The 23120-nt window shown below is 34.3% G+C and overlaps 1 protein-coding gene across 11 annotated transcripts in view; it reads left to right on the top strand.

The window, feature by feature from the left end:
* Fut8 (fucosyltransferase 8) overlaps positions 1–23120 on the top strand; it is a 337433-nt gene that overhangs the window by 298930 nt on the left and 15383 nt on the right. For all 11 annotated transcript variants that reach the window (XM_046461672.2, XM_058584583.1, XM_058584587.1 and 8 more), the window contains 2 exons: positions 15735–15981; positions 17770–17946. In XM_046461672.2, the coding sequence (XP_046317628.1) occupies positions 15735–15981; positions 17770–17946 (424 nt within the window). The remainder of the gene's footprint in view (positions 1–15734; positions 15982–17769; positions 17947–23120) is intronic.

Raw genomic sequence — 23120 nt, 5'->3', positions numbered from 1 at the left:
AGGTCACTTCCTAAAAGCTCATGTTAGGCAATACAGGAATATTCAGAGGTGAAATGGTTGAATTATGAGAGCTGTAACCTAACCAATGGATTAATCCATTTGGTAGATTAATAATTTGAATGGACTACTGGGTGGTAACTGTAGGCAGGTAGGACATGCCTGGAGGAAGTAGGTCACTGTGGGTATGTCCTTAGACTATGCCCCTAGCTCCTCCCCACACTTCTTCCTGGCTGCATTGAGCAGAGTAACTTTCCTTTCCATATGATTCTCTTACCTCAGACCCATAGCAGTGGAGTCAGATGATCATGGATTGAACCTCTGAAACTGTTAGCCCAAAATAAACTCCTTTATGTTGTTCTTGTCAGGTATTTTGGTCACAGCAATGAAAAGCTGATTGACATACTGCATTATCATATTGTTTTTCATTCTTAACCTGTTGACATGATTAATTGTATTAATTCATTTTAAATGTGAACCAGCCTTGAATACCTAGAAAAAAAAATCCTACTTTATTTATTTAGTCAGTGTAGGCCTATTTAGATTATTATTTTTTTCTTATGTGGAATAGAAGACCTTTGACAGGTTGATTCTGAGAACTGGTATAATTCATATAAGTTAATTAAATGTGTGGGCATAGAATTTTCCATAATATTCCTATACATCTAATTCTTGTGATCTTTTGTCTCTAAGATTAGTAATTTATGTCTTCTCCCTTCTTAGTTAGCCTAGTTAAAGGTGTATTACTTAATCATGTTGTTGTTAGGCTCATACATATTAAGGACATGTAAGTTGTTTCTTCTTGGATAACTAACCCTTTATCTCAATATATAATTCCCCTATTTCTCTGAAATCTACTTTGTCTGAAACTCATAGTGGTACTCCAAGCTTCTTTTGACTGGAATTAGCATAATATATTTTCTCCATCCCTTTATTTTTATATTTGAAGTGGCTTCTTGTAGACAACATGTAGTTGGATTTTGTTTTTTATTCCACTCTGGAAGTTTGTTTGTTTTAAGTATTTTTTTAGTTGTAGTTGACACAATACCTTTATTTTATTTATTTTTATGTCGTGCTGAACCCAGGGTCTCATATGTGCTAAGCAAGCGCTCTACCACTGAGCCGCAACCCCAGCCCCTGGAAGCTTTTTAATTGGTATATTTTAACTTTTTTAATTGATGTATTGTAATTTATTATTTAGTCTGTTTGCATTTAAGGTAATTATTGATATAGCTGGTCTTCCAGAACAACCTGATCCCAGTATATGAGAACTAGTCCAAGGTTCTGTGAGATTGAAAAAAGAGGCAGAGAGATCCAGGATTATACAAAGTGCAATTTATTGGGAACTTACTGACCGAAAGCATGGTCCTAGGCATGGCAAGACTAGCTGGATCCCTGTATATGAGTCAGAAGTAGATACATTATTTTGGTCAAGATAAAAGTGACTTCATTTAGGTTGGAATGTACCTGGTTTATCTCAAGCCAATATGAAAAAGAGGCACATTCCTAGCACCAGAGTCCTGTAAAATCTCCACATACCATTCTATTGTCCATATATAGTATGCCAGGAAACTATACAGGAAAAATAGTTACTCAGGGATAGTCATGGTAGTTATGACTCAAGATGGCTATAATCATGTCAGCTGAATCCATACAGATGGGTTAATATATTCCATATTTGTGACTGTTTCTATTTTTTTACTTTGTTGCTTTTTTACTCTTCCTTTTGTTTTTCTGCACTATCCTTTCATAATGATTTCTTTCTTACCATGTCAATTGTAACTTCTTTTTCCAGTGGTTGCTCCAGAGTTTGCAGTATATATTTACAAGTTCATTATTAAGTAATACTAAATATCCCTTCATGGTTAGTGCTGGGGTTTATATCAGTATTCCCAATTCTTTCTCATCTGTTTTAATATTGTCATTCATTTCACTTTTCAGTAAGCTATGATCACCAAATATACTGTGCTGTTAATATTTGTTAAATTAATAACATGAAAAAGAAAATATATCACTTATTTATTTTTTAAACATGTTGGAATGTTTTTTTCCTTTTTCCTGAAGCTGGCAACAAATTCCCTCATTTTTTTTTTCTGAGAAATTTTTTACACCTCTACTTTTGAAGGATAATTCACTGAATACAGAATTCTAGATGAGTGGTTTTATTCTTTTAAAACTTTAATCTTTTCTTCATTGCATGATTTCTGAAGAGAAAGTTGATATAATTTTATCCTTGTTCATCTATACATAAAATAAGCTGGGATGGGGTTTAGAAAACCTTAAGATATTTTTCTTTAATGATTCTGCAGTTTGAATGTGATATTCATAGGTGTAGTTTGTTTTTAATTGATCCTGCTTGGTGTTCTCTGAGCCTCATATTTATAGTTTGGTGTCTGTCATCAATTTTGGAAAATTCTCAGGCATTCTTATTTCAAATATTCCTTTCTCTTTTATCCTCTGGTATTTGTATTACATGGATATTCACCTTTTGTAATTGTCAACTTTCTTTTTTCCTTTTTTATTCAGTTTTGTAAATTTATATTGTGACATCTTTAAGTCTATACTTGGTCATGTCTAACCTATTGATTAGGCCATTAAAGGCATTCTTCATTTCAGTTACAGGGTTTTTGTTTTCTAGCCTTTTCTTTTGATTTTTTTCTTAGAATGTTTTACCTTTTGGCTTACATTACTCATTTGCTTTTGAATGTTGCCCACTTTTTCCATTAAAGTTCTTAGCATATTAATTATACTTGTATTTTGAATTCCCACACTGATCATTCCAAAATCTCTGCCATATCTGAGTTTGGTTCTGATAGTTTCTTTGTGTCTCCAGGCTGTATTTTTTTTACCTTTTAGCATGTCTTTTAATTTTTTGTAGAAAGCCAGATATCATGTATCTGGAAAAAAAACTCTCTGAAGTGGATAAGCTTTTAGTGTGAGGTTTTATATTTATCTGGCTAGTAGTCGAGCTACGTTTACTATTCACGGTAGCTGTGGACTCAGATGCTAATATCTCCTCTAATGACCTTGTTTTTGTCTTCCTTGTTGTATATAGACTTTCTTGGAGACTCCTTAAATAGGCAATTCTTGTAGCTGTAATTCCTTGTCATTATCCATCAGTCCTATTGGTGTGATGGTGTGATGTAGTGGGAAGGGGAGTATTTCATGTTACTGTGATTAGTTTTTAGTCTTTTAGTGAGCCTAAATTGGATATTTCCTTTCCCTCAGATTGGTTAGGCTTTGGTAAAAACTCCAATAAGTTAAGCTGTAGTTTCCCTTAAGGGCAAACATTGTTAAGAACAGAATTCTGTTGATTATAAATTGAGTTAATATATGAAAATTCTCTAGAACTAAAAGAGATGTTTTATTATAATAATAGTAATGATCACAAATAGCAATCAAAAGAAATATGAAAATAAATTAGTTTTAAATGTTTAATTCATTTCTACATTTCTGTTATGATACATAGAAATATTCAGAGAGAGTCTTAAATGATTTTCATTATCTACTTCAAGATAATATACAATGTGAAATATACAAAACTCTGAATGGGAAAAAGATATTGTTCTAGCAGTAGTATATGCCTAGCATAATTTCTTCTGGCCCTGTTCTTCAGGTAAAAATTAGCCATAACATCTAATATTGTTTAATAACTAAAATATATTTTCCCTGTGTTTATCACTCTCAAAGATAATTTTTTCTGTCCAGGAAATTGTATTTAACTCACTGGAAAGTGTACAGTGAAATAAAGACAAAACTGACAAAAGAAAGAATAATATCTCTTTTCCTGTCATGTACTATTTAGGTAGTATGTATTAATGAAATGTTTGATGGATCTAAGGCCTATGTGTTTCCAAAGTAATATGCAAGCCATGAGATGAATAGAGGTGTCCAAGTAGGTTAATAAGTGTTTATATACCCTTTTCTAGGTATTTGACCTCTCAGACTATTATCTTACAAACTGGTAAAGTTATAGATAAAGGCGGAACCTAAGTACTATTGACTGTTTTGCATATTAAAAATGGTAAAATATGATATTCACAAACCTCAACATTTACCTTAACATTGAGATTGTGACAGTGGATGGTAGCCTCACTTACTAGCTAGCTAAGTGATTATTTCCTACAGCAGTCTGTGAGTTCTCTATTAAGTACAGTACTTTATATTATTAAATTCATTCTTTCAATTAAGCATTTATTTTGTGCTTTTTATGTGCATGGGATAGTGGTAGTTGCTGAGGCAACAAAGAAGAATTCGATCATTGAGGAGTAAAGCATATGGAAAGAATAGACTCTGAATCCTCGTCCCTGCCATAATCTTAATAACTTGAGATGAAGATAGGTCCTATCAGGTAATACTTTGTGTCCTATTGATAGATAACTAAGCATATCGCATAGAATGTAAGCATATTGCATAGAATGAAAAATAGCAAAAACCTTATTGGCAATGCAGTGACAGCCTTCTAACCCAGGTTCTTAAAAAGGTTATGGTGATGGTATCCCTGTTTTCAAGCCTAAATGAGAAATTTCAAGAGCAGCATAGTATAAAGTGTCAAATCTCAATACAATGTATTGTCTTCTTAAGGCTATAACAAGCCAAAAGTTAATTCTCACCATATCAGACATCTCCTTGCCCTGTTTGTTGCATACATCTTCTTCCTTCCTCCCCTTTCCATGCTCTGTTAGTTAAGGTTTCATGCCTTTTGCTTCATAATTCTTTTTCTCCATTATGTATATCCCCTGCTCTTGCCTAGTTAAACCAGAAAGGGTAAATCAGTCATTTTTTGAGTATCACCTTTACAGTATCTGGCTCAGTTATACCACCAGAAAATTGTAAAGTATCAGCTCTCTTTCTAGAGATGTCACATAACCCAGAAGAAAGGGAGAGTGAGGCAACTTATGCCAGATCAGTAATAGCAGCTGTGACTTTGCACATAAGGCCATGTCTCACATCCCAACTTCTTTTGTTCACAGTGGAAACAGGCAGCTGGGAGAAAAACATGCATTCTGCAGTCTGAGGAGGCAGCAAGATTTAGAGAGTGATGATAGATGTTGCTAGTACTTGCTGTAAGTTATGTACTAGGGAAAGTTGCTACTACAGTCCCTGTTTTATAGGCTAAGATGTTTGTCTATTTTATCAGCAATTGTATAGCACTGAAGTACCATGCTATGCTAATTAAGTTGTCTTCTTTCATATGCCATGAAATCCTTACCTGTTTTCTTTTTTTATTTTTTCTTCTTCAGCATAACTCTGCTTCATTTTCTTCTCTCATGGTATAGCCATATTTTCTAGTTATAATTATTATGTTAGTATTGATCTTTATCCTACAACCAGGAAACCCAAATTAGACTTTCCTGATTTAACATAATTAGGTGATAAACTTAGCAGAAAAATTATAATATCCTTAAATTAAATATTACAAATATTCAAACCCAACATGAAAATTCTCATTCCTAACTCTCCAACTATGTTAATCGTAGAGGCAGCTATAAAATTCCCCCAAAGCAAAGGGGAATCCAGCATGATACCTGACAGCTCTAAGCTGTGAGACACTGATGGCATACCTTGCTTACTTTGTTGCCTCTTTCAGGAATTCTTAAGGAATAAAAGTCTGTTAGGTTTAAGAGTATTTCCCCCTGGCTGTTTCTTGTTAGGAAATATGACATAGTGAAGGGAATAAGAGAAACAGGAGAGTGAAACTTGCTTTTTTATAAGGGAATATGAGAAAGGGAAAATTGGAAAATGACCACAGGGAGCCCAAACAAACCTCTTTTCTTTTGATACTGTCCAGCCTGCTTTATCCTAAACTATATAACTCACTAAAATATTTTTACATATTTTCCATTACTATTCTTTTAGTCTTCAATCCAGAGTTAAGTCTGTCAGAATATCATTGAAGTCAGTGAACCATGAGTCTAGTTACCTTTGCAAGGCATTTCTGTTGGTGGTAAAACCAGCAAGCACCTCACAAGAAAGCTGCCCAGTCTCAAGAGAGTGATATGCTAATTCTTAAAGTTATAGATAAAGGCAGAACCTAAGTACTATTGACTGTTTTGCATATTAAGTATGTTGCTAACACTGCACTCTTTCATGATTGAATTTAGAACTTTTCACTCAATTGGTTGAAGGCTTCAGACTAGCAGTAATAATAGTCTTTTGAGTTGTTGATTAAATAGAGCAGTGAAAGAATTCATATGGCAGGTGAATTCTAACCCAGATTGTTCATTTAGGTTCATGAACAGATCTTTATCACCTGTAGTGGGGGGAAAACAAAAAGAAAGTAGCCCAGATGTTTGCTTTCTAATAGTGTACCTTCTATATTTTAAATGAGAAGAGATCTCTCTCATTAAATAAGGATATTAATATTTATGTGGTCATTGTTGAAATACCAAGGAACAGACCTCATATATTTCTGGGGCTTTTTAATGACCATCTTTTATATCCAAGTAAGATCAGAAAAGCTCCCTGTCTCCCATACCACCAGAGATTTCATCATAGCTACTTATATTTTAGTTTCTATCTTCCTTTACTTTTGCCTTCTTTATCAAGACTTTGATAGTTCTCTAAGAATTAAATAAGTCAGATTTGGCAACATTCTCTTAAAATGTAAATTCCAGAAGTCTGAAAGTCTTTGTAAGTGTAAAGTAAACTTAAGAATCCTTTGCTGTCATGTGAGCAGAGAGTATTATTGATTTAGGCAACCAACAGTTAACTGTTTTAGGATAGAACAGTTTGGGTCAAGTCACGGTAGTGACAACAGCATTCAGAACTTTTCAAATAGCCAGAAATCCCTACTCTTCTATTTGATCATTTGTTGAATATTTGGAAAAGATAAAAGCTGCTCATTGTTTTATTGCCTGTGATAAACACCATGAATAAAATTTGGGGGGAGTAAAATATTCACTGAAATGGGAGACTGTCATATTTTTCAGAAAATATATTTTGGCAATTAATCTATTCCTGGACCAAATTATAGCTAGCTTCTTGAGAATTGTTCAGCAGAATTGACCCAAAATAAAAGAAATAACATTTTTTGAGAATTACTTCACATCATATATTGTGCTCAGCTTTCTGTGTGCAACATCTCACTTCATCCTTAAAATAACTTGATAAGTAAGGTATAGTTAATCCCATTTTACAGATAAAGAAATTGGGCTGATGTTGAATATAACTTATTCATGGCCACACAACTGTTAAGTAATTAAAAAAAAATTGAACATCAGTTTTTGTGATTCCAGAGTCCATGCTCTTAATCATTTCATGCCACAGTCAAGGCACTGCATAAATCAGCATTTACCTTAGTATATTTTGCCTAATGTCTCTCCCTTCTCCATTCTCCAAAAGGCTATAATTCTCAGCAATTTTCAGTCCTTAGAATAGTTATTGAATATGCTGGCATCGAGCAACTATAACCATTCCAAACAACTTATAGGCACAGAATGTAAAACCTTATTCTGCCCCTCTCTGCCCATGTGGTTAGTGAGAGAATCCTATTTAAAGAGGTTTAGAATGCAGGCAACTATTCTAGCTCAGAATTGCCAAAAAGTTGCTTAAAAATCCTTTTCTGAAGTAAAATTTATATTCCAGGTAATGTCTTTTCAGAGATTTTTCTCAACCCTCTTCCAGACCTCTTTGCCTTGACCATTCTGAGCTTTATGAGTTCTGACTTCAGAAAAGTTCCCCTTCATAAGTTCTTCTTCTCCCTGAAGTCAGAGGGCTAACAGTTGTTAACTAAAGAAGATGGTAAATGAAGAAGAATTATATGGACTGGCACCCCAAATCTGTCCACTCTTGAAACATTTTCTTCACATCAAGCATAGGTCTTTCGCTTGGATACTTAGTCTAGGATAGACAACCCTAATTCACCAATCCCAGGGTAACTTTCTCTGTCTTCTATTAGGAGCAATGACTAAATAATCCTTTTAAATGGAGTTATGAATTGGCTAGAAGGGAAGAGAGCTTCTGTAGAGATGTTTGCTCACAACTGTACAGATCCTCCCTGTCAAAGATCTGTGCTCCTGATAGAGGACTGAGGCAAGAGAGGAAAGAGGGGAAAGGGAAGATGTTGATTAAAAAGGTACAAAATTTCAGTTAGACTGAAAGAATAAGTGAAAGAACGAAAAAGGCTCGTCGTCGGAGAAAATGCCTGTTTATTGAGGAACAGCTCTGCATATTTATAGAGCCGGGAGTGGTTTGACAGTTATGACAGTTTAATAGTTGAATGGTTTGACAGTTGGCTGGGGTGCTTTCTGATTGGTGGGTAAGGATCATGTGAGCCAGCAGGGCTCATCATTGGACGGCAGGATCATGTGAGCCAGCAGGGCTCACCATTGGATTGCTCTTCTTGGGGGATGGGGAAGTTAGTCTTTGGAGCCAGGGTGACTCCCAACAATAAGTTTTAGTTATTTGTTGCCTTGCATGGTGACCACAGTTAATAATAATGTAGTTACCCCTCAGTATTCACGGGGGATTAACCCTAGGAACCCTAAAATACCAAAATCCCCAAATCCATGGGTGTTCAAGTCCCTTATATAAAATTTCATGGTATTTGCATACAACAACCTACACACATTCTCCCATGCACTTTAAATCATTTCTTGATTACTTATAATTAACACACTATAAATGCCATGTAACATAGTACCCAGTTGTTAAAGTGTAATGTTTATGGAATAAAATAGTTTTTTAAATAAGTCTGCACATGTTTGGTATAGATGCAGTTTTTTTTCTTTCTTTCCACTTATTTATTTTTGCAGTGCTAGTAATCAGACCCAGGGCTTTGCAAACATTTAACCTTTGAACTATATGCCCAGCCCATTTTCAAATATTTTTCATTCACAGTTGGTTGAATACAAGGATGTGCAACCCACAGATATGAAAAATTGATTGTATTATATATTTTAAATTGCTAAAATAATCTACTTTTTACATTCTTCCCACAAAATAAAATAAGTTGTTGAAGTTATAGATAATTTAATTTATCCTGACTAAATCTACAACATATACATTGATCAAAACATTATATTGTGCCTCACAATACACAGTTATTGTCAAAGGAAAATAATTTTTTTAAATGTAGGCTTCAGAAAGTAGAATATAGTATAAGTAATGGAATAAACACTAGCATGTGATCCTGGCCCTTTTATTAGCTATATTACGTTTGAGAAGTTTACTTAACCTCTTAGTCTTTTCCTGGGCAAAATGAAAAAGTTTAAATAAGTCAGTGTTTACCAAACTCTGAAACCTACTATAGACTCCTAGAGATGATTGGAGGTGGCAGATGAGATCATTTTAGACAGTGTCTTGATAAAACATTAAACATTGAATCACATAGTGAGAAAATTATTCCTTCTTTTTAGTCTTTCTGATTGTGTCAAAGAGAAAGAGTCAATTCAGTATGAAAATATATTTAATAGCTCTTTAACACTGGATAATTGTTCAATGATAGGAGCAGGGGGAGTTACTGTGAATCCTTCACTCCTTCAGGAGTTTCTACAAAAATCAAATAAATTTTATTCCTTAGAAGGGAAAAATGCAGAAGTGCTTTTTCACTCTGTTTATTTCTTTTCTCTGTTTATCCACTTGGAAGGCAAGTAGTATGTTATCCAACTAGTGAGTTTGGGAGGAGGAACTAAATGTGAGGCACAGCCCTTTCTAGCTTCTTTCATAACTGAGGCCCATACTTCGCCTCCACCAGGCGGCTTTGGCGACAAACGCCGCTTAGCACAGAGTGGAAACTATCATTAGCAAACCCATGATGCCGTAAATCCAAACCACAAAATCACATTCTGACATTCATTCTTATTGGCTGTCAAGATAATATTTTGATTCCTATCTCTTATTTCTCTTTGTTTCTCATTTGGTTTCAAATTCACAGGAGATGTAAAGAGAAAGCAGTTATCACCTTTAAAACCTCACTAGTTTAAAAAAAAAAAAAGCTCACTAATAATCTTCTCTTTTTAACAGAAATCTGGCTTGAGCTCAGAGCCCTCCATCAATAGTATCCATATAAAATTTAGTAACATGTTTAACTTCTATAAAATAGATTCATCTGACTTTTAAAAGGTCTGTTAAAGTTTTTGAAATATTGAATAGTACAAGTGGTACATGATATGGTAGAAACCATAAAAGTGGTACACAAATTACTACATTTTAGAAAACATTGAATAAGATTATTTCTAGGATCTCTTCCAGATTAAAAATCTTTTGAATGTATATTCAAACAGAATTTTAAAATGTTATATAGTAAAAAAAAAAAAAAAGATCTTCTATACTTAGCATGTGCTGTTATTTTCCTTTCTTTTGAAATATACCATTATTGAGAAAACTAAACTTTCATTCTAGGCCGGTTTTATATTTATAAATGTGAACACTTTTTGATATTTTATTAGGCAGTTGAGTATTGACATATTTTTGATAACATATTTTGATAGTGTATTTCTTGGTGATGTGCTTATTTATTTATTTTTACTAAAAGCAGTCTAGTGTGGGTAAGGGTTTTGAACTAGAAATCCTGAATACTTTTATTTAGAGGGCAAGAAGTGTGTTGTCACTGTATATTCTCACTAGTACAATACTTGGCACATAGTAGTATTCAACAAATATTTGAACAAGTAATGAAGGAATAAACAAAGAATCAACAAAAATAAACTGAATTCTGCTAATGATAAACTCTGTTTTACATGAAGTAAGCATGTTGGCAGGAGTGTCAGGTCGGTAGTCTATGGTGAAGTGGGGAACTCTGTGTTCTGTAGATTTCAGATGTTAAAACATTCTTAGCTTTAGGGTTGGTGGAGACTATCTGTTACTTGAAAGAATGGTAGGTCAGATATAAAAGTTAAGGGAAATGTCTATTAAAGTCATAAGATAGTCCAAGAAAACTTTGGGCTCCACCTACAACATTCTATCTCTCCACAATCACAATGTTGTGCTCAGTCAAGTTTAAGCAGTCTGCAATATCTTTAATATAGAGGTAGCTTCATCATTTCCCAGTTTTCTGTCTTGAAGATGTAGTTTTCATTTCTTTCTGAAAGCTATCAATTGAGCTAACTATAAGGAAGTTGAGCCTTAGGTTAGTCAGAAGATAATACTTTCATACAGATGAAATTTGGAGCCAGTCATACTAAACATTTAGTAGAATAACCTTGTTAGGAAGAAGTCACAAAGGGAAGGGAGCCTTACTTATTTTGCTCTCACTTATAAAAAGCAGAATTTATACAAGAGGCTAGGGGTTTCCTTCCTTTATTTATCAACCCATTTTCTCCATTATTTTAGATGTGGAACACCTATAAAAAATTAAATTGAGCAACATGTATCAAGTATACCACTTATGGTAACTTTGAAATAATATTTGAATGTTTCTTATATTTGCAGAATTAAAAACTTGGTACTAATGGGTTAAATAACTACTTTTGCCCCTCCTCCTTTATTCTTTCTCTTTCATATATGTACTACTTCTGTGATCATCTCCATATCAGGGAAAGTACCCAAGTTTTCCCTACTTTAGAGGACATATTACTGCGTAATTTATTTTATTTTATTTTTGCTTTCTTATAGACTTTATTTTTTAAATTTTTTAATTATTGTTCAAAACATTACAAAGCTCTTGACATATCATATTTCATACATTTGATTCAAGTGGGTTATGAACTCCCATTTTTATCCCGTATAGAGATTGCAGAATCACATTGGTTACACATCCACGTTTTTACATACTGCCATACTAGTGTCTGTTGTATTCTGTTGCCCTTTCTATCCTCTACTATACCCTCTCCCCTCCCCTCCCCTCCCCTCCCATCTTCTCTCTCTACCCCATCTACTGTAATTCATTTCTCTTCCTTGTTTTTTTCCCCTTTCCCCTCACTTCCTCTTATATGTAATTTTGTATAACAACGAGGGTCTCCTTCCATTTCCATGCAGTTTCCCTTCTCTCTCCCTTTCCCTCCCACCTCTCGTCCCAGTTTAATGTTAATCTTCTTCTCATGCTCTTCCTCCCTGCTCTGTTCTTAGTTGCTCTCCTTATATCAAAAAAGACATTTGGCATTTGTTTCTTAGGGATTGGCTAGCTTCACTTAGCATAATCTGCTCTAATGCCATCCATTTCCCTGCAAATGCCATGATTTTGTCATTTTTTAGTGCTGAGTAATACTCCATTGTGTATAAATGCCACATTTTTTTTTATCCATTCATCTATTGAAGGGCATCTAGGTTGGTTCCACAGTCTAGCTATTGTGAATTGTGCTGCTATGAACATCGATGTAGCAGTATCCCTATAGTACGCTCTTTTAAGGTCTTTAGGGAATAGTCCGAGAAGGGGAATAGCTGGGTCAAATGGTGGTTCCATTCCCAGCTTTTCCAGGAATCTCCATACTGCTTTCCAAATTGGCCGCACCAATTTGCAGTCCCACCAGCAATGTACAAGTGTACCCTTTTCCCCACATCCTTGCCAGCACTTGTTGTTTGACTTCATAATGGCTGCCAATCTTACTGGAGTGAGATGGTATCTTAGGGTGGTTTTGATTTGCATTTCTCTGACTGCTAGAGATGGTGAGCATTTTTTCATGTACTTGTTAATTGATTGTATGTCCTCCTCTGAGAAGTGTCTGTTCAGGTCCTTGGCCCATTTGTTGATTGGGTTATTTGTTTTCTTATTGTTTAATTTTTTGAGTTCTTTGTATACTCTGGATATTAGGGCTCTATCTGAAGTGTGAGGAGTAAAAATTTGTTCCCAGGATGTAGGCTCTCTACCTCTCTTATTGTTTCTCTTGCTGAGAAAAAACTTTTTAGTTTGAGTAAGTCCCATTTGTTGATTCTTGTTTTTACCTCTTGTGCTATGGGTGTCCTATTAAGGAATTTGGAGCCCGACCCCACAGTATGTAGATTGTAGCCAACTTTTTCTTCTGTCAAACGCCGTGTCTCTGATTTGATATCAAGCTCCTTGATCCATTTTGAGTTAACTTTTGTGCATGGCGAGAGAAAGGGATTCAGATTCATTATGTTGCATATGGATTTCCAGTTTTCCCAGCACCATTTGTTGAAGATGCTATCCTTTCTCCATTGCATGCTTTTAGCCCCTTTGTCAAATATAAGATAGTTGTAATTTTGTGGATTGGTCTCTGTGTCCTCTATTCTGTACCATTGGTCTACCCGCCTGTTTTGGTACCAGTACCATGCTGTTTTTGTTACTATTGCTCTGTAATTACTGTGTAATTTAAAATGCAGCTCAGTCTTTCTCCTTGCACTCTTAATTATACTTCTTCTTCTAATAAAGGGGCCCAGTTTTTTCTTTGCTGGCACCCTAGATGAACAACAACACTGATGGTAAATTTTTATTACCATTTATTCATACAACAAATGTTATATTTTAAGGATTCTGTTCTCAGAATCTTGAGATGAGTTTTACATATAAGAGACAGAGTATTAACCAAAAGTTTTTAATTCTTAGTTATACACAGCCGACTTTATAATAACCATGTAGTTATTGACTGTATTCCCAGATCACTTAATTTATTTTATGTATATATACATGGGGGACAGGGGAGATAAATACAAACAGATTATTTCATACTGGTGAATACAATTTAAACATTTTCTAGGTTTATTCTCTACAAGTATATTTTTTCTTTAATGGTCCAGTGATCACAATCTAATTTTTTTTTACACAATGATAACATCTTAACTAGAGTTAATTTTTATATGTTCAGGGTAATATTTTCTGTTATTGAAAATTTAACTCAGTACATATTCAGTTTGTGAAATCTCTCTACCTGGTAACTCTTTGTCTTCTAGTTATCACTATGTTTTTGTAGTACTAAAAATTGAACCCAGGGTCTCATACTGAGATACATCCCCAGCTCTTTTTGTTTGATTTGGTACCAGAGATTGAACCCAGAGGCCCTTAACCACTGAGCCACATCCCCAGCCCTTTTATTTTATATATTGAGACAGGTTCTAAGTTGCTTAGAGTCTCATTAAGTTACTAAAGCCATCTTTGAATTTACAGTTCTTTACCTCAGCCTCCCAAGATGCTGGGATTATGGGTGCTTGCCACCATGCCTGGCTTTTTTTTTTTTTTTAAGTTTTGAGATAGGGTCTCACTAAGTTGCTTGAGGCTAACATAAAACTTGTGATCTTTCTGACTCAGCCTCTCAAGTACTTGGGATTATAGGTCTTTAATATGTAAACCATAGGGGTTCTGGCTATTATATTGTGGTTTATTCTTATCATTACATTATAAATTTGATAGAACAGCAATAACAGTTATGTATTAGCTTTGTATTGCTATGTCAAAATTTCTAGAAAAAATAGAAACATCGTGATAGAAGCACATGGTGGAGGAAAGCTGCTGCTCATCTCATGGCAGCCAGTAAACAGAGAGAGACAGAGACAAAGGGAAAGGAAAGAGAAGCAGAAGACAAGATACAGTCCCAAAGGGCATGCCCATAAAGACTCTTCCTCTAGATCCTACCTCCTAACTTTCTATTACCTCCAGTAATCCATTCAGCCATGACTCTATCAAGGGGTTAATTTGTTCACAAGGTTAGCACCCTCGTGATCCAATCACTTCCCCAAAAAAATCACCTCTGAACATTGCATGTATTGGGACTGAGCCTTCAACACATGAGTCTTTGGGGAACATTCCAGATTCAAACTATTGTAAGTGATGATGTATAGAAAACAGATATAAGAGTAATCATTGTATATAAAAATTAGCATCCAAACTGTTTGAACTTTAAATTAATATCCAGATAAACAAGCAACACAGATTGTTATTGTCACAGGTCTATTGTGGCCAAGAAATAAAGACTTTGAAATCTAATTTTTTTTCTCTACATTCTACATTCATCAAACAAACTCTTCTCAAGTTCAAGAGTCAAATAGACCACAACACAATAATTTTGGGTGACTTTAACACACCTCTTTCATCATTAGATAGATCTTCCAAACAAAAGCAGAACAAAGAAACTATTGAACTCAATAATATAATCAATAATTTAGACTTAACTGACATATATAATTCCAACCTTCAGCGAGAGAATGAATATATTTTCTTCTCAGCAGCATGGATCCTTCTAATTTGTTGCTAACACATCTGAACATTAAATTGAAAGCTTCTATTGGCCACTAAAGCTCTGGATTCCTCCAGAGACCCTACTTATAGACAAACAAGGGGACCCTTCTCCCTTCTTCTATTGACATAGTACATTGTAAAGCCCTAGGCAGCAATCTCCCTGGCCAAGGCCACACTGAAGCTAACACTGGTTTATCATTATAATCTTTAGATATTCCCAGAGTGCTCTGTCATGAAAGTCATACAAGAGCCATTTGCTATAATGACAAGCTGGAAGTTTTGAGTAACTCTAATTAAAAAATAACTGTAACAGAAAAAAGAACTTTGACAGTTGGCTGTGTCCATTCTCTGATATCTAGAATATCAGATATCTACTTAGAGTGCTGATACCATTCTTACCTGGGGTTTGAGGTAATAATATGATAGCATGCTAGAAATTTTCAGAAAAGGTCATGTACTTAAGAAGCAGACCAACCTATGTGTGAAATTTCTCTCTGTCCCTTTTGTTCGGGGACCTTAGGTAAGTTATTTAATCTCCTCATAACTGAAAACTATAATTCTTCTTGAGTGTTGCTATGAAAATGAAAGTACCCCATGTGAGTTATTGTAGTAGGGTAGATAAATGAGAAATATAGTGTGGTGATGATATGTTTTGATATTCTGTCAGGTGAAGTGAAGGACAGAGTTGTTCAAGTGGTGGAGCTCCCCATTGTAGACAGTCTTCATCCGCGTCCTCCTTATTTACCCTTGGCTGTACCAGAAGACCTTGCAGATCGACTCGTAAGAGTCCATGGTGATCCTGCAGTGTGGTGGGTGTCTCAATTTGTCAAATATTTGATCCGCCCACAACCTTGGTTGGAAAAGGAAATAGAAGAGGCCACCAAGAAGCTTGGCTTCAAACATCCAGTTATTGGGTAAGAATCTGATTTTTTTCCCTCAAACAGTGATATATAATAGTGATACATAATATTTTTACCTTCTACTTTGATCTTTACAATTCAGAGTTTAGTTTTCATTGCCCCACCAAAAACAGGTTTCACAGTTCATGTTAGGGCACAGGGAGAATATTCTTCCTTTGTTCACTTAGAACATTAGTAAAAATAGCTTAGTAGTGCTTTATAATGCTTCTCTTTTTTCCACTCTTAATATTACAGATCTCTTTGTTTTTATTTTCATATTTCCCACTTCACATCTTCCTTCATGTTTTAGCTTTTATAGAGAAATTATTAACCCCTATTCAAAATGTTCGCATAAAAGAAGATACGTAGTGAAATCATAATATTATTAGATAGTGTTTCATCTCATGAAACTTTTTATTAAAAATCAGTGGAATCATTAACATCATCTCTATAGAGCACACTGAACAATTCCAGTTTCCTAAGAGAAGCATTGAGGGAAGAATGGTAGAATCAATTGGACACTATTACCCTGTGTGCATATATAACTTTACGACCAGTGTGATTCTACATCATGTACAACCAGAACAATGAGAAGTTATACTCCATTTATGTATGATGTGTTAAAGTACATTCTATTATCATGTATAACTAATTAGAACAAATAAAAAAATAATAATAATAAATAAGAATGTGGGAAGGAAAAGATGACAGAATAGATGTTTCTGTGATCCTATCCACATCTGGACTATAACCTGGCATGCAAAGAAAAGAATGGAAAGTCATAAAGATGGCAGAGTAACATCAGTGAAACAAATCTCCATACCCCATAATAGAGTTGGCCTTTGGCTTGGCCTGAGGCATGCCCAAGACTGCAACTTCAGGGAAAGAAATCTACCATTTTCCTTCTTCTACATAGGGATAGTGATTTATCAATGGGTGGCTCTAGAGGGCAGATTTAAGGAACCTTAATTATGAAAACAAAATATGATTATTATTCTTATTTCCACTAAAATTACTTTGGAAGCACTAAGATAGAAGACTATGGAAATCAGTGTATTATTCAGTGCAGATTGATATAAATATGTATAGCCAATTTTACTGTTTTAGGCCTTTTTATAAGTGGTATGGATGAGATCTGTATCTGCTCACATTTGATAAGTGAAAAACAGAAAAGAAACACATTAGAAACACAACAAAAGGGCTGGAATGACTCCATGAAACTAAAATAGTAAAAATCCTTAAAAGTTTTCCTGCCACTTCCTACAGGAAAAGTCCATGTAGTCTGTGTTTTCCTTAGACAACTTTAAATTCTATAAACTGGCAGTTATAATACAAGATTAAATGAAGAAAAGAAAAAAATGGCTTCAGAATGTGACAAGCACTATTTTTAATACTCTATAATAACAACTGTGACTCTTCATCATTTTAGTCTCAAAAACCCTAAGATTTAAATTCTTTGGTTTTTTTGTTTTGTTTTTTCCTGGATAGCTGGTGAGTATGTTGCTGCCTAATGTGAAGTATAACTCTGAAATCTTTCAGTTATTCCTGATATACCAACTACTTTCTCTATAATAAAGTATTCTTCCAAAGCTTTACTTATTTTCTAATTTCTCTTATATTGTTTACCATGCAAATATATTAAAACATGTGAGAGTTTTTTTAATATTTGTTTTTTCTAATTATGAAAATGAAGAAAAATCAGTTTAAATTGTTATAATGCCATTATAAATTATATAAATTGAGTACACCAAAAGCACCAAGTTAATCAATACATTATCAGCAGAATGTGAATTTCTCCCCCAGAGTCCATGTCAGACGCACAGACAAAGTGGGAACAGAAGCAGCCTTCCATCCCATTGAGGAGTACATGGTGCATGTTGAAGAACATTTTCAGCTTCTCGCACGCAGAATGCAAGTGGATAAAAAAAGAGTATATTTGGCCACGGATGATCCTTCTTTATTAAACGAGGCAAAAACAAAGTAAGTTAGACCAACTAGGAGTTCTAGAGTGACATTGTCTCTTTTTTTGAGAAGAATCTTTAATTCCCATCACTTGTGATTCTTGTTCTAATATTATTATTAATTATTGGGGTTTTAAAATTCAAATGACTGTGTACTTGCTTAACTCTTAATCTAATCAAAGCATACTTTGTTAGCCATATCTGATGCCTTGAAATAAGAAATCCAGAATGAAATAGACTGCTGATTACACATTTCAAGCAGTCATCACTATCACCATTAAACACAATCACCCCCTTCTTGGTACTAAAATCTATATCAGTTTGCTCAAGCTTCCATAATAAAATACCCATAAATCAAGTGGTTTAAATGACAGAAATTTATTTCTCATAGTTCTGGAGGCCGAGAAGTCTATGATCAGTAAGGTAGATTTTCATTCTGAAGATCCTCCCTTGGCTTGTAGGCAGCCACCATCTCACTGTGTCCTCGCTTGATCTCTTTTTTTGTGTGTGCCAAAGAGAGCAGGCACTCAAGTGCCTGTCTTATAAAGATGTTGATCCTGTCATGATGGTCCCAGCCTCTTGAACTCATCTTACCCTCATTACCTCCCAAAGGCCAAGTACCAATTAGAAACTGAAACATGTGAATTTGGGTGAAAAATAAACATAATATTTATCAACTTTATAGAATTGCTAGTAATAAAACACACCTAGTACTTGCCCCTTTGATCTTGTTATTCATTGTCTACACTAACAATTACAGGCAACTGAATATGTGTGTATATATATAGAGAGAGTCTTTGTTGTTTTAAATTTCTGAAATTTGTAAATTACACTAAAGAAAGGTAAAGAACCAAAGAATGATTTTTTAAAGTGGATAAATAAATTCTATTACGTATTGATATTTTAGGCACTGTGCTAGGTGTAGGGATGTCATGATAATCAAGGTACTCCTTCCTCTTAAGGAATTCCTAATCGAGTGAAGGAAAAAATCACTGTTATTAATAATACTATAGGATTATCCAGGAGCAGTGGCACATACCTGTAATCTCAGTGACTTAGGAAGCTAAAGTAGGAGGATCACAGGTACAAAGCCAGCCTTAACAATTTAACGAGGCTGTAAGCAACTTAAGGAGACCCTGACTCAAAATTTAAAAATCAATAATAAAAGGGCTGGGGATGTGGCTCAATGGTTAAGTACCCTTGTGTTTATTCCCTAGTACCAATAGTAATAACAACAACAATAATAATAATATAGGATTAACATAGGGTTTTATGAAAACTAGTAGACTGATTCTGATTAGAAATTTCTTATCATAGGATCTGGGTCAACCTAGGATTGGCCATTATTTACTATCCATAAATAAATGCTGTATTAATTATATACCAAAAAATGGGAAAGACAGTAGAATGAATGGGCATAACTTTCCTATGTTCATATATGAATACATGACTAGTGTAACTCCACATCATATACAACCACAAGAATGGGAAGTTATACTCTATGCATGTATGATATGTCAAAATACATTCTGCTGTCATGCATAACTAAAAAAATAAAAAGAAAAAAGAAAAATGAATAAGAATACACACACACACACACACACACACAAGTAAGGAACAGGCTAAGATAAAATTGTGGTCTATCTTTTGCTATAATACCATCTCCTCCAGAAATCATCCCTGATTATTTGACTGAGTTATGTCTCTGCACATTCTTCTATTATAGTGCATAGCACTTATTTACTTCTGCCTTCCTCACTAGATTATATATACTTTATTCATAAGGCCTGTCTTAGTATGTGCCTAGTACAAACTGAACTGTGTTTATTTTGATCTCATCAGTTCAAAAACATTTTATTAGCAATGAAAGAATGAATTACTTGAACCATTTGGCTATTTAACAATATTTCTTAGTTCCTTTTTTCTGTAACAAATGGGAGGGGAAAAGAAGCAAAGTCAGAATAAGGTTGTACTCCAAGTCCTTGTGTATACACATAAAGGACCAAGAAATTCATCAGCCAAGTATAAGAATGGATTAATATAAGATTTACAGATTAAATACATATTTGGGCACAAAACACAATACAAATTGTTTTTCAAGTTAATGTTCAGATGTGTTAGAAACAAATTATAAGGATCCATGTGCTGCTGAGAAGAAAGTATATTCTCTCATTGAAGGTTGGAATATTCTATATGTCAGTTAAGTCTAAGTTATTGATTGCATTATTGAGTTCTATAGTTTCTATGTTCAGCTTTTGTTTGGAAGATATATCTGATGATGAAAGAGGTATATTAAAGTCACCCAAAATTATTGTGTTGTGGTCTATTTGACTCTTGAACTTGAGAAGAGTTTGTTTGATGAATGTAGATGCTCCATTGTTTGGAGCATATATACACTTCTCAGAAGATGATGTACAGTCAGTCAACAAATACCATGAAAAAATGTTCATCATCACTAGCATAAAGAGAAATGCAAATCAAAACCACTCTAAGATTTCATCTCACTCCAGTCAGAATGGCAGCTATTATGCATACAAACAACAATAAGTGTTGGCAAGGATGCGGGGGAAAGATATACACTGCTGGTGGGACTGCAAATTCGTTCAGCCAATATGGAAAGCAGTATGGAGATTGAGATTTCTTGGAAAATTGGGAATGGAACCACCATTTGACCCAGCTGTCCCTCTCCTAGGTCTATACTCAAAGAACTTAAAAACAGCATACTACAGGGATACAGCCATATCAGTGCTTATAGCAGCACAATTCACAATAGCTAAACTGTGGAACCAACCTAGGTGCCCTTCAATTGATGAATGGATTAAAAAAAATGTGGCACATATACACAATGGACTATTACTCAGTAATAAATGAGAATGAAATCATGGCATTTACAGGTAAATGGATGGAGTTAGAGAAATAATGTTAAGTAAAGTTAGCCAATCCCAAAAAACCAAATGCTGACAGTTTTCTTTGATATAAGGAGGCTGATTCATAGTGAGATAGGAAGAGGGAGCATGGGAGGAATAGACGAACTCTAGATAGGGCAGAGGGGTTGGAGAGGAAGGGAGGGGGCATAGGGTAATTAATGATGGTGGAATGTGATGATCATTATTATCCAAAGTACAGGTATAAGGACATGAATTGGTGTGAATATACTATGTATACAACCAGAGATATGAAAAATCGTGCTCTATATATGAAATAAGAATTGTAATGCATTCTGTCATATATAAATAAAAAAGAAAGAAAGAACAAATTAGAAACAGTTCACCATGTTTTCTCATTTTAAAACACCATATGAAATTTGTAGCTTGGTTGAAGAAAGGGATATTAATCTTGTCTACTCTTTCACTTATTCTTGAATGTATCATGAGCCTTTTTCCTTGATTAGCAAAATAATTCATGTTCATGAGAAAATATGGAAGTTGGTAAATACGAAGCCAAGGAAACTACCCATAGTCCCACTATTCACTGGCAACAACTATTTAAATATTGACATATTCCTTTATATAGTCGTATTTTTAAATAGTTGTTCATATCTTATGTAATTTTGGATCCCTTTTTTTGCACCTGATATTAAATTGGACCTACTTTTAAGGTCACTAAAAAGGTTATTTATTTTTTTGTTTATTTATTTTGAATAGACAATTATATATGTTTATGGGTTATTATATAATGCTTTGGTCTGCTTACTCACTGTTGTCAAATAATTAATATCCGTAATCTCACCACTTACCAAATTTTTTATGATGAGAAAGTTAAAGGTGTTCTTTTAGCAATTTTTAAAGATTCCATACATTATTATTAACTGTGATCACCATATAGTGCCATAGAACCCTATAACTTAATCCTCCAATCTAACAGAGACTTTGTACCCTTTTGTCAATGTATCTCCTTTTTCCATTTTTCCACTTCTCCCATATCCCCACCCTACCTCTCCAACTTCTGGTATCCACCTTTCTACTCTCTTGTTTATGTGAGATCAACCTTTTAGATTCCACATATAGGTAAGATCATATAGTATTTGTCTTTCTGTGCCTAGCTTATTTCACTTAGCATAACGTCCTCCAGTTTCATTCATGTTGTCACAAATGACAGAATTTCTCCTTTTTTAAGGTTACATAGTATTTCATAATACTGTGTGTGTGTGTGTATGTATCACATTACTGATGAACATTTAATTTGCTTTCATATCTTGGCTACTGTAAATAATGCTGCAATGTTCTCCATATCCTTGACAGCACTTGTTATCCTTTATTTTCTTGGTTATAATCATCCTTCTAGATGTGAAGTGATATCTCATTATGATTTTAGTTTGCATTTTTCTGATGATCAGAGATATTAAACATTTTTTCACATATCTATTGGCCATTTGCACCACTTATTTTAAGAAATGTCTGTTTAGATCCTCAGACGTTTTACTTTTTTTCTTTTTCTTTTTTTCATGTGGTCCTGAGGATTAAACCCAGGACCTTATACGTGCCAGGCAAGATCTGTTCAACTGAGCTATATCCACATATCCCTAACCTCAGCCCCCATTGCTATCTTTTAATCAGATTATTTTCCCACTATTTTATATTTTATATTTTGGAGATTAACCCCTTATCAGATGTATGGTTTACAAATATTTTTCCAAATCTCTTGGTTGTCTCTTCATTCACTCTGTTAATTATTTCTTTTGCTATGCAAAATCATTTAAATTTGACATAATCCCATTTGTGTATTTTTGCTTTTGTGGCTTATGCTTTTAAAGTCCTATCCAAGAAACAATTGCCCCGATCAATGGCATAGAGCTGGGTTTTGTTTGTTTTATTCTAATGGTTTTTAAGTTTTTGATCTTACATTTTAAGTCTTTTATCCATTTTAGTGTTTTGTGTTTTTTTTTTTTTTTTTTTTGCATATGATGTGAGATAAAGACCTGTTTTCATTCTATTAGATTAGAGGACTAAGTTTTAGTCCTATATGTGGACATCCAGTTTTCCCAACAACATTAATTGATAGACTGGCCTTTCCTCATTGTATATTCTTGATATCTTTGGTGAAAATCAAGAGACCATAAATACTTTGATTCATTTTGGGGTTTGTAGTCCCATTTATTGGTCATTGTGTCTGTTTTATGCTAGAAACATGCTGGGTCTTGTTTAGGGGCTTTTTATGTGTTCAGAGGGAGTTGTTTGTTAGAGGGGAAGAAGA

Source organism: Marmota monax, unplaced genomic scaffold, assembly GCF_021218885.2.
Source record: "Marmota monax isolate L192 unplaced genomic scaffold, Marmota_monax_Labrador192_F-V1.1 WCK01_AAM20220418_F8-fsc00001, whole genome shotgun sequence".
Classification (NCBI taxonomy): domain Eukaryota; kingdom Metazoa; phylum Chordata; class Mammalia; order Rodentia; family Sciuridae; genus Marmota; species Marmota monax.
The sequence above is the reverse complement of the archived record's forward strand: the minus strand, read 5'-3'. Positions and strand labels throughout refer to the sequence as shown.